The 12,732-nt window shown below is 43.7% G+C and overlaps 1 protein-coding gene across 2 annotated transcripts; it reads left to right on the top strand.

The window, feature by feature from the left end:
- The first annotated feature begins 702 nt into the window (after nucleotides 1-702).
- Nucleotides 703-5,991, top strand: LOC149854516 (arylacetamide deacetylase-like 4). 2 transcript variants are annotated; one of them, XM_090023984.1, is made up of 4 exons: nucleotides 703-825; nucleotides 3,300-3,516; nucleotides 3,869-3,932; nucleotides 5,217-5,991. In XM_090023984.1, the coding sequence occupies exons 1-4, from the start codon at nucleotides 706-708 to the stop codon at nucleotides 5,989-5,991; spliced, it is 1,176 nt and encodes a 391-aa protein (XP_089880110.1). In that variant the 5' UTR covers nucleotides 703-705. The 2 variants fall into 2 exon arrangements, with proteins under 2 accessions (XP_089880110.1, XP_089880111.1); XM_090023985.1 differs by having other exon boundaries at nucleotides 763-822.
- The last annotated feature ends 6,741 nt before the right edge of the window (nucleotides 5,992-12,732 follow it).

Below are 12,732 nucleotides of genomic sequence, written 5' to 3'. Positions count from 1 at the left end.
TTTCAAACTGAGCGTTTTTCATCAGTAGTTATACTCAGTCTTTTGGTCCCATGTGCCAGAAGAGTAATCCATGGCCAGGGTGTGGAATACGATCAGGCATCACACCACTAGCACCTAAGAGGATCAGGTCTCTACATTGCCTTTGCCCACTGATATCAGGCTCTGAGGCCTCACGCTGCTGCCACCTGGCACAGATTCCTGTCTTCAAGATGACCAAAGATACTGTTAGGAAATCAGCTCATTAATTCCCAGCTTCAGGACGGTGAAACATCAGAGGACCAGTTTCAAGCAACTAGCAAAAACATCTCTGTTGTCACCTACAAAATTCACAGACTTAGTACAGGCAGAGGGCAGGGCAGGGCAGGGCAGCACGTTAGTTCAGGAATGAATAAGCTTTCATAGGCAACAATTTATATCCGATCCTATAAATTGCACTGCCTATAATTGAGGCTTAAAATAGCTGAGAGCATTGTTGTCTCTCTTTCACCTTTGAAATAATTAAGAGGCCTTTATTTATGCAGATGAGGGGAGGCATGTTCTTCCTACCACAACCTGACAGATTACCTTTTACCAGGGATCCTCAGGACCAGAAACAACAAATCAGAGATCTGAGAGAGTCAGGTCTTCCGGTGCCTTTATCCTATGCTAAGTGAAATGCAGGGCACCCTACTACTGGGACTAACCCTAGCAGCTTTCGCTGCTGTCATGCTGGGGGGCCTGAGGACACTTTTTCTCCAGCTCTCCAAACTGCAGTTCCCTCCTGGAGTGGATCAGCCTGGAAAGTACCGAATGCTTGGAGCTCTAATGACAACCATGTATACTGTGGTGAGTTGGCCTGGCCCCTACGGGTCCTGTGTACTTTCTAAGAGAGGTGGGGAATTAGATGAACTAGGTTTCTCTCTGAAGTGAGTATAAGAGGCTGCTTTTATGCTTCCCAGTGAGCTCTGTCAGACCATGCATGATATTACAACGTCAAATTTTGCCTGGCTCCAATATAGGTACATATTGTTGTGGGAATATTGCCAACCCCAGGGCTCAAAAAACCATGAAGCAAGCTCCCCAACCATCATATCACCTTCAAAATCAGGAGGCTAGTGCCAGGCAGCGTTAGCAGAGCTGGGTATGCAAACATGATTCTCATGATAAACCCAGAGATTTCAAATAGTAATCCATAGTATTAAAAACATTTCTGACCTGTTGTAGCCTTGGCTTCTTTGCAACAGAAAATTTCTATTATTTGTGTATAGTCCAAAATGAGGGAAAACGAAGACCTGGCATTTTCCAAGGAGCACCTTGGGTCTGAACAGCTTCAGAACTACTGCGTGGGATTTTAAGAAACTGTTGGAGTTGATTTTATTCCCACTCATGAAGCAATGCATTTAGGATGCATTCAGGGCACAATTTCAAGTTTCTACCTACAGACAAGAGACTGGGCACTCTTTAAAAATATTTAAAGACTACTCTTTAAAGAGTATGCTTTAAAAATATTTAAGCCTGAAATTCTCAGGGAATCTATCTACTGTCACTGCTTGATGAAAGCCTGAATAGCCTTCCCTTCTGAGCCCAGGTATTGCCTGCCTCCAAATGAGCTAGAATTGCACTCATATGAATACATTCATCTGCATAGCTGAGTTTGGGATTCTCCCGAAGATATCAGCAACTTGAAAATCCTGTTCTCTCTAATTACCGAAGTACTGGTTTGATTGTGCGGCAGACAATTAGATACACAAATTAGTGAGTGAGAAATGACACACAAACACACATGGAGAATACTATGCCAAAACTATATCTTTGGTTTTAGTAGATTTCAGTTGGATTTGATAACTAGAAATACAGTTCTCCTAACCGGTGTATCCATTTTTACAGATAAGAAGGCGTTCTAGGAGTAGGTGTTACCAGAGTCATAATAAGTTTTCATCGCCACCGCACAGCCACAGCCATGTTTGGTTACCTCAGACTTAAGAAACATGGAAGTGAATTGATTAAATTGAAATGTAACAAATGCAGACTGACTTGCTGCATAATTAAATTCACTTCAGTTTGGATCTGGTTCTTATTCACTAAGTCTATGAAAAAGAGCTTCATAACCTTATCTATTTGAATCACTACACCCCATATAGCTCTCACTTCAGGTCAGATACTAGTCTTACTAAAAGGCAGCAAAGTGCAGTTCTATTCCACCAGGTCCAAGTCCTGAAAAGCCATTAATATATCTACTCTTCAAACCCACTCTTACCTTTAAGACTAAGTCATAAAAAAGGAGAAAAGACGAGAAGGACCCACACCCCTTTTGGCATTACATACTTTTTGTGGACTCAAACAGAGTGGGAATGGAGTTGCACTTGTTCACCCAAGATGAAAATGGAAGATCTTTGGGGTACGAGGGCTGCCTTATTTTACCCTACAAACAGCGTAGTAAATTGCTGAAGGTGGTCCACTTCCACAACATGCCTCATTATTTGCATAGCCAGAGTGCTTCGTGGTCTCAGAAAATAAAACCACCTGAGAATTTAAGAAAAGCTTAACTGAGTTGTGTGCACACTGCTATCTTGGTGTTACCAACTAGAAATCCAGTCCACCTGAGGAAATAAAAACAGTCTGTGTGCAGAATCTGAGTCAGTGAATCAGTGCAGAGTCCTTGTGTCAGATCCTAATGCAACAGCAGAATGACTCTGGCTTTCAGTAGGGATAGCTGATTTCTTTTTCTGCTTGTAAGAGTAGACACTTGCAGGAAGGATTTTTTTACGTTGGCAAGATTAATTTCCTACCCTGTTCTGAGACACTAGAGACACTTGGATGACAAATTAATCAAGCATCATTTCATTCAAATCCAGTTTCTTCAGGCATAAAGACAAAAAAATAACAATCCCAAACAACTAGGGTTCAAATTCTGTTCAATGTCGGCAGGAAGATGGACTGAGATGACTATCCACAGGAAAAGCCAACATTGCAGCAGTTTTCTTTGTGCATTGCTTAGTATAGGACCAGATATCCTCTGTAGGCTTCGTTCTCCCTTCAGGTCCCAGGCTAGAAAAGAGGCCCATGAATAAGGCTGTGTTTGGACCTGTGCAGGCTGAGCTCTACTCAGGGCTCTTTGTCTGGCACCTATTACCCCAAAATATTAAGGCTGCTGTTGCTTCTCATTTCAATTGTATCACTCTCCTGTTTGGAAGGAAACATCCCTTATTTTTGCTTTTGAAGCGTAAGATTTTCAAATGCACGCAGTCCATGCAGTTCCCAGGCACTGAGGAGATCATATCCTTCTTAATCTAATCTGCGGGCTCTCTCATTTTGAACAGGGGAAGGGCTTGGAGAAGATGGGGATCTGCAGTTTTCACACGTATATGCGGTATACACTCCTTAAGAAGAAACACAAAGCAGACCCTGAGATCTTCATCAAGAACCTGCAGTTTGAGAAGGTGCCAGTGAGGGTTTATGAGCCTCGAGCCCCATCTGCTGGCCTAAGAAAAGGGATCATCTTCTTCCATGGAGGCGGTGGAGTAATTGGAAATGTTGGTAAGACGCTAGAGGAAAAAAAAATGTTGTAAATATTTTGGAAAAGCTATCTCCAGGTTTTACAGACCTGAAAGGGAGGCACATTTGGTTTCACATTCCAGAGGGTCTCTGATGGTTGACCTTTTAAAGGAGACGCATGCTGATACTCTGCCAGGCAGATTTGCAGAAGAGGCACCTCCTTGAACATCAGTGACTCTTTGAAACAAAAGGCTAGCCTAGAAAAAGGTATAATAAAGAGAACACTGGGTATGAAAGGGCAGTATGTTCATGAATAATATGGGGTATATATCCCAAAGATGAGATGGAGTAGAACTGTCAGTCCTTAGCACCTCTAAAAATATTTGTTTTTCAGACGCTTATGATCACGTGTGCCAATACCTCTCCAGAGAAAGCGAAGCTGTGGTTGCATCTGTCGAGTAAGTGAACTCTGCTCAGTGCTGTTACATGGCGGTTGCTTGGTCTGCTTTGACTAGCCATTAGTGAGAAAATGTCACGGTTTTCTTTTGGCTCTTGTGCCAACGTAGCCAGAATAGGCTCAGCATAAGAAACTGAATCTAAGCATTATAGAGAAACCTTGTACAATTAAAAGAGAAGGGGAGGAAGGCAGGAAGCAGAGGGAGCAAAGCTAGAGTTTATGAAAAATCATATTACTGAAAATGGCCTGTCCTGATCCAGTAATAAGCAAAATCTTGTCAGATAGGGCCTTTGTACATGCCACGAAACTGGCCTTTAAAGTGGCTTAAATGCCCTTTTGCACTGCTTTAATGGTGTTGCTGTCAGTGGTGTTACACTGCCAGTGGTGTTACACTGCCAGTGGCGTATTGTGCTTTAATGGTGCTGCTGTTTACAATCTCGGCAGTGTATTGCACTTTAAATGAGTTTGGTTCTTGGCAAAATAAAACACCTCCAAGGTATTTTAACTTGCTGCCTAACAAAGTGCAACAGTCGCAGAGGGAAGCACCAAGCCCTGTGCAGCTCAGGGGCTGTGCATGCAGCCTGTGCAGGCAGGCTCCACTGAAGGGGAAAAAAAGGTGGCAAGACTGATTTTGGGGTTTTTTTTCCTCCCTGGAGCCTGCGTGCCTACCTGAGCTGTGCAGGGGCCCGATGCTTCCCTTCAAGGCTGCAGGGGAGGGCCAGTGCTTCCTTCTGCAGCTGCGGTGCCCCTCCAGACTGCCTGGGCCAGGTGCCAGCAGGTGGGTGCCGCCCAGGGGGTGCCACCGCGGAGGGAAGCACCGGTCCATCCCGCAGCTCAGGGACTGCTCAGCTCACTGGCAGCTCACCCTCCAGCCCTGCCACCAGAGAGGCAGGTAAGGATCGGACCCCCCACCCTTGTGTACATGCCACGGGGGTTTAGTTTAGCTTAATTCTCCCTGAATTGAAGTGGTATTTTTAAAAACCCACTGCTTCAACGTAGGGAGAACTAAACTGAATGAAACCCCTGTGGGGTATACAAGCAGCCATACTCTGTCAAATACTCTGCTTGAAGTGGTCTGACAAGCAAATGCCTAGTGGCATTTCTAGGTGTCACTGCCATCATTTTTAGGAGGGTGCCTGCAGTATTAACTAATCAGTCTTCTGTGGAAGGGCTGGGAGAGAGAGGGAGAGGAAGGGGGTTTGCAGGACACAAAAAGATGAGATGGTAACATCACATTTCAGTGAGGTTCCCCTACTTCCTAATCACTCTCTCTTTGATGTCCTAGGTATCGTCTGGCACCGGAGCATAAGCCCCCAGCCCAGTATGAGGACTGTCTCACAGCTGCCATACACTTCATGAGGAATCCAGAAGACTATGGAGTGGATCCGACACGTATTATCATAGCTGGGGACAGTGCTGGAGCCTACCTTGCTGCTACCACTACTCAAACACTCACAAGTAGGCCAGACCTTCCTAAACTTCGTGCTCAGGTTTTGATGTATCCATTTGTCCAAGGACTCGACTTCAATTTACCGTCGTATCAGCAATACTGTAGGGTCCCATTGTTGTCCCGAGAACAAGTTGTTTTCTTTGCTTTGCAGTGGCTGAAAGGGGAACCATCACTTTATAAAACTGTGCTGGAGGGTGCCCATATTCCTCCAGAGATAAGATTGAAGTACAGGAAATGGCTGAGCCCTGACAACATCCCTAAGGAATTTAAGGTTAAGGACTACAAGCCACATTTTCCCACTGAGTATAGAAAAGATATCTATGAGAAAATTACAGTATCGCTTGATCTACTTACTTCCCCACTTTTAGCTGAAGATGCCATTGTTTGTCAGCTTCCTGAGACTTTCATTATGACCTGTGAATATGATGTGCTTAGGGATGACGGGCTCTTATACAAGAAACGACTGGAGGACAGTGGTGTCCCAGTAACTTGGTACCACGGTGAAAATGCTTTCCATGGAATTATTAACCTGTTTGATAATGGCATGCTGACATTTCCAGCTGGAAAAAGGGGACTGGAGAACATTGTAAACTTTCTAAGAGGCTTATAAAAAACAACTTTCATTTCTTTGATTATTACCCTCTCACAGAACCACATAGAAATATGGCTAAAATGGGTCTCAGGAGGTCATCTAGTCCCACTTCCAGCTCAATGCAGGATTCTCCATATCAAAACCATTGGCAAAATATTTGTCCAGTGGCTGGACTTCCACAACCACTTCACCTTTTCTCTTCCAATATTTAGCCACCTATCCCACCGACTTGGAATGTTTTTTGTAACATCCATCCTAAAATCTCTTTTGGTGCAATCTAAGCCCATTTTTGCCTGTCCTCTCCAGATACAAAATATGTGACCACTGTCCTCTTTAGAAGAACATTTTTTGTAATCAGAGACTATTCAAATTCCTCTGCCCCCCTTCCAGTCTTCTCCTCTCCACACTATATAATCCAAATGCTTTTATCCTTTCTTAATATGTCTTCTCTTCTACACCACTAATCATTTCTGTTTTTCTCCTCTAGGCATTTCCAAATTTCTGCATGTCTTTCTTGAATGCAGTGCCCTAAACTGAACACAGTATTATAGGGGAGGCCAGATCAATAATGAATAGCTGGAAGAATTGCTTTTCATGACTCACATGTGGCATCCCTGTTAATTCATCTTTGGATGCTATTACCATTTTTTTTTTTATCAATACAGCTATGCCAACTGATATTCAGCCTGTGGCTCACCATAGGACCCAATGGTGATAAGTGTAAAGTATTGCACATGGGTAAAAATAACGTCAGCTCTACGTACCCACTGCTGGGCTCTGAACTAGGTGTTACATCTCAGAAGGAGGAGAACTTGGAGTCAATGTAGATAGCTCCCTACAAACACTGGTGCAATGTGCATTGCTAACCAAAATAGCCAATAAAACTACAGCCTCTACAGCTAGCTTGGAGTTATCTGTAAGATTACTAACTATGCAGTCCACCCATCTGCCAAATCATTCATGACACTATTAAACAGCACTGGGCACAGGCCAGATGGTTGGGGATCCCCACTAGATACCTTGCCCAGTTAGACACTGAATCATCAATGATTCCTCTTTGAGCACGGTTATGTAACCAGGTAGGCTGGTTACACAGGCTTTACCTACTGCTTATCTGTTGCCTTTATTTATGCCTCAGAAATTAAACCATATCGGTAAGATATACTGTTTCTATGATGTGATGTCATGCAAGATACCAATTAATGCTCAAGTTTAGAGGATTATGTGAAAACCCTTTCTGCTGATGATTATCATATTGCAATAATATAGCTGTCTATTTTATGACTACTTTTCACTTTGCTGCAAGTACTTGCCTTTATCTGTATCCGTAAATATTAAAAAACTGTATTTGACTGGTTTGACCCATTTGTTGTAAGTAAGGCTTGAGATATAGAGTGTGTATGCCATTGTATGTCTATCTACATCTGTTTGACATTAAAAATGTGACAACCACCTACATCATCACATTACGACACAGGTGTTATGGTGTACCTTTGTAGCATTAGAATCGAAGATGGCAACTTACAGCAATAGTCGTGAAATATTTTTTAAAGTACTCGCTCTCTTTTCTTCTACATCTTTAAAGACTCATCATGGATAGTGGAATGTTTTACACTTCAGTCCACAATTTTAAGTCGCTTTCCTTCAAAAAGAAAAAAAAAGGCTTTTGAGGAATGTAAATGTGAATATATTCATATAGCACATACTTACATCTGTGCTTCATCTGTAAATAAAATGAAATATCCAGTCCTTACTATGACATACTGAAGATGTTGATCCACGCACCGTTCATTTCCAGACCCGGTGTTCCAACCTGTAGTGTGACTTGGAACATCTAATTTCATATTTCTTACACTAGAAAGTCATTGACACTTGATCCCCAGGGACTCATTTGAGGTGTAGGATGCAAGATTCAGGTTTCTGATTTGCCTCCTTTAGAGCACAGCCTTGGTTCTGGTTCTCCCTCATTCCACAGGGGCACTTTGAGCACACGGGGGGTACTTTTCACTCTGTTTTCTACCCAAAATGTCCTCAAAAATTGCACAGTCTCTTAAAAAGCTTTGAGTTTGGCAAAGCAATGCTTCCTAAAGAAAATTCCTGACTGGCTCGTTTAGTTATTTTCACTAAAATACCAATCCTACCAAAGCTGTCATTGCTAATAGGAGCATGGAAGAGAGGATACACAGGTTCATGGGTCTGCATCATGTAGGGAGAGTGACATCTTTTTTTGGTTTGGCAAATATGACCGCTTTTTATTCCTGCTTTGTTCAAAGAGCCAGGCCTGCACTTAGTGTAAGAAAACCCAGCCCAGCACCTGGGTCCCATTGTGGGGGACCTAAGTCTAAGAAGTCCAGCAGGACTTCTGAGGTTAATGGATGTGGTGGGATACTGCTGGCTGCATCTGGGACATGAACTCCAAAAGTTACAGGGCACTTACACAAGTGCCTTCGAGGCACTTCCGACCATGCTGTAACTTTTGCACTTTACACATAGTGCTTAAAGATACAGTACAATTGACCTTAACAGCGGTTTGGCATTTGAAAGTTTATTGGATCCTCTTCGCACTGGCTGAGGCCAGGAGTTGGGGGTGCTGTTGTACACTTCACAGGATGCTCTGCAGGCTCCTCGGGCTGTGGGAGAGTGCCTAGAAAAGTCTAGCCATAGAAGAAACTGCATTACGCATGTCCAGCCCAGCCCTGCAAAGCCGCATGGGATGTGGGCAGAATCACTCTAAATTAACCCTTACAAGGAACTTGTACACAAGTTTCCTACGGTGCTCTGCCCTAGGGCCTCTTCAGCTAGTAGCTGTTTAATGAGGGTTAATTTTTCACACGATTGGCCCTTTTTAAAGTGCTCTGCAGCCATGAATGTTTGTTATATTATGGTTGTAGAGCACTTTCAGGGGCCTTATTGAGTGAAAAAAATGTACTTCTGTAAGCAGTCCCAGAGGCAGCAGGCAGTACGCTGCTACAAGAGCTTCCTTTCACAAGCACATGGCCATGGAAGCTCATCACTCTGATTGCTCTGGTTCAGCACTTAACCAGTCTACTGCAGGCAAGTCAACTGCTGGCTTGGAAGTATGTGATGGTATTAAGAAAGGACTGCCACATATACACCTGATCTCTTCTCTACCTACATGCTTCCTCTTTATTACACTTAACTTCTGATAAGTAGGCCTTATGTCTCATTCATTCCCAAACGTTCACTTTTCTTGGGGCTCCTGTAATTTAAACCATCTCCTGTTAATTACCGCTTATCCAGACATTGAGCGATGGCCTAGTGAATTATATTCCTGGTTAATATTGAGTTCTTACTCATTTACTCCCTTCCCTTAATCTTAGCAATTAGCTTAGCTATTATACCGATAGTAACTACTAATACTAAATAATAGCAAATCTATTGCTCATCACAGCTGACAGTTCAATGAAGAAAAGTGCCAGACAATTTCAATGCAGGGATACTGTAACAAAGAGCCTGGGGGGCTCCCTGTTACTTTAAGATAATAGCGGCTCAGCCAGGGAGCACTGCAGGCTAAGCAGCAGCTGCAGGTTGCCAGGGCAACAGGCTAATGGGGTAATTAGCAGGTACCTGCAGGCGGTCAGCTGACCAGATGTAGGCAGAGCCCTGGGAACATATAAGCCCAAGACTGGGGCTGGGGGGGCTTCAAGAGAAAAATAGAGGACATAAAGGCATTGGGTTTCATATCAACAGAGGACAGAGTAGCAGAAAACCGGAATGTCCTCTGTGATGGCCACCCTAGGCCAGGCCAGGCTGGGGGATGCAGCCCTGGGAACAGCAAAACACAGACAGCGGCCCTGCCTGCGTTCTCTGGACTCTGCCCCCACAGTGCCTGCTGTGGCTCTGGGACCTGTGGCTACTTCGGAGAGCCTGGAACAGCAACTTAAAAAAAAAAAAAGTTTTTTTTAATTTCCTTGCACATCTCCTGGCATGCCGGGGAAAATGTCTCCACATGCCACTTATTGGCATGTGTGCCAGGCTGCTGTAGTGCTTACCCTGTTCCAGCAATATGTGATAGCCCATTCTTTGCAGTATCTGGAAATGGACTTCTCCAGAAAAGGTCATTCCAGTGTCCCTTGTTCCTGTGGGCATGCAACTGAAGTTTGGGAAAATGGATAAATGCAGACAATATCCCTAAACTTTTTAAGATAAAAGGCTACAAACTGTATTTGATCACTTCATATTTACAGGAAGTCTATAAGGTAGTTACACAAGCTTTAGAGTAAGATGTCCTTTGGGAGGATGGACTGCTGTACCAGAAATTATTAGAAGGCATTAGTATTCATATGACCTATGGCTATTTCATCACTGAATGCTATCATTCTCCTTTGGAGAAAAGAGAATGGACACTGTAAGCTTCCTAAAAAGTTTATGGAAAAATGTACTTCCATGTTATATTTCTTTGTGTGAATTTTTACCTTGTCTCTTGAAGTCTGGATCAAAGAAAATTTTAACAGGATGGGGACTGCAGTTTTGCAATTTTCTGCTTTCACATTTTTAGTTGCAAGATAAAAAAGGCAAAACCTTGACTACTTTTAAAACTTTCTGACTTCGTGCTCTACAAGAATAAATGGTACATTTTTCTTTGGTGTTAGTTCCTGAAGGGAAGTTTTCTTCTGTTTTCAAATAATTTTTGCTCAGCTTCTGGGATGCATACAATGCAACACATTTTCATAAACACATCTATTTAGAATAGGAACTATATTTGGCAGCTCAGATGCTGTTTTATGATACCTATACTGCTGGTAAAGGTAGGATATTTAATGGTATACATGAGGCACTGCAGAGAAGTTTTCAGATTTACTGAAATAAGAATACAAGTGGGCAAATCCCCGTCATCTCCATAGGAAAAGTTATAGTTAGTAAATCAGTTTTGACCCTGGAGGTGCCTAATCCCATGGGTCTCCTATACACGTGGGGAGCCTGGTCTGATGCGCTGGAAATCCAGTGAATCGGAGCAGACTCGATTAATCGATTAAGTACTCGATTAATCGAGTATGCTTGAGCACAGAAACTGATGCGCTCTGGAAGCCTTCCATGTTATGTGTATCTGTCCCCATGCTGAAAAGATGGTGGCAGGTCGCCTTGAAATAAGTCATGTTCAATGAGCTTTAATTGAAAGCACCCCGCTACCATTTTTTCAGTGCAGGGATGCTGATACACGTGACACTCAGACAAATTAAATTAGTTCAGCATGCTAATAAAAGCGCCTGGTACCACAACCCAAAGCACGTGTAAAAATGCCCCATGAATAAAAATCCTTTCAACACATGAGGCACCTACAGTAGCCTACTGACACATATTACCACCCTCCTTTCTCAGCCTGATCAGGATCAGAGCTCTTCACAACAGAGGTGACTGGTGCTTCCTGAGTCTGGTGGGGGGTGGGCACAATTTGTGGGCGGGCCCAGGGATTGGCCAAAAGCCCCATATTCACTCGTATACTTTTGTGCTGTGGCTTAGTGCCCCCACCCCCAACATGCCACCGGCCATCACAGCAAAAAACTACCCTGTCCTGAGCAGTGCCAAGTCAGGGGCCTATTTCGGGGGGGCCCATGCCCCCTCTGGCCTCTCTACCAGTCACCTGTGCTTCACAACATCCCTATATATTCCTTCACCTGTGTCCTCTGACAGGTTTGAGTCAGTAAGCGCTCTCAAGAGCACAGCAAGCATTTGGAAACAGCATTGGATTCTGTAAAAAAACCCCACAGTGGCAGCTGGCTACTGCTTTCTTTTAAACTATTAATAGAAGAGGAGGAGGAGGTGGCAGCAGTTCTGCTCACCTTTTAAATGATAGTCCAGTGGTTACAGCATTCATGCAGAAAGTAGATCTGGGTTCAGTTCCCTTCTCTTCCAGAAATGGGTCAATCCTTGCCCCATGATTCCCGAGACAAATGAGTGCTCTTGCCACCAAAATATAGGCGAATGTGGGTGAAAAACTCTCCATATCCTGCAGAAGCTGTCCTACTGTGCAGAAAACAATTCAAGATCCCTGGGGCAAGGAGAGAAGCCCGACTCTGGGCATGTCTATACTGGCTCTACACTGTTCTCGGGGGGTGGGGGGGCAGCTCAGAGAGTCCTCACCATCCTAGTTCTGGGTTGTTGGACCATCCAGAGTAGGAGCAGGTAAGCAAGGTGTTTTTTGGCATCAGTTTTGAAAGCAAAGAGCCAGTGTAAACATATCCACTGTTGCCTGGGGCTGATAACACTCACCTACAAAAGTACAGAGTTCTTGGTTCCAGTAATGGTGAAGGCACCCAGTCATTTCATCTATACACACAAGAAGTGATATATCTGATTTAGCCCTTGTTTTCTGCTGGGAGAGTCTGACAGACCCATATTTTCATTTTGCATGGTTTCATGAGCCTCTTTCTTTATTCCCCTTCTCCTAGATCCTAAGGGGTTTTATTTGTTGTTTCCTAAGAATGGGATTGCAAACAATTCACTGAGTAACGCATCTGGTATCTGAATATGGGCTGAGTGTTTTCAGCTCCTACCTGGTTGTTCCAGCAACCCAGAACTAGGATGGTGAGGACCCTCTGAGCTGCCCCCCCCCCCGAGAACAGTGTAGAGCCAAACAGTGCAAGAACCTTGAGAATTAGCACTGGATCTTTGCAACATCTCTGTCTTGAGCTCTTACTGGAGAACCAGTTTTCTCCTTCATTTTTGCATCCACCTGCAAACAGCTTTAAAACAGAGGTGATGTTTCCAAGCTTCTCTTTGCTTCCATCGTGAGGAATA

Source organism: Crocodylus siamensis, chromosome 12 (assembly GCF_052110815.1).
Source record: "Crocodylus siamensis isolate JL-2025a chromosome 12, ASM5211081v1, whole genome shotgun sequence".
Classification (NCBI taxonomy): domain Eukaryota; kingdom Metazoa; phylum Chordata; order Crocodylia; family Crocodylidae; genus Crocodylus; species Crocodylus siamensis.
The sequence above is the reverse complement of the archived record's forward strand: the minus strand, read 5'-3'. Positions and strand labels throughout refer to the sequence as shown.

What these genes read in the sequence shown, in the direction of transcription:
- LOC149854516 (XM_090023984.1), top strand. Translation starts at nt 706, where the DNA reads ATGCTGGGGGGCCTGAGGACACTTTTTCTCCAGCTCTCCAAACTGCAG. An exon ending in TGACAACCATGTATACTGTG is followed by an intron (nt 826 to 3,299) that starts GTGAGTTGGCCT and finishes CATTTTGAACAG; the next exon opens with GGGAAGGGCTTGGAGAAGAT. An exon ending in TGGAGTAATTGGAAATGTTG is followed by an intron (nt 3,517 to 3,868) that starts GTAAGACGCTAG and finishes TTTGTTTTTCAG; the next exon opens with ACGCTTATGATCACGTGTGC.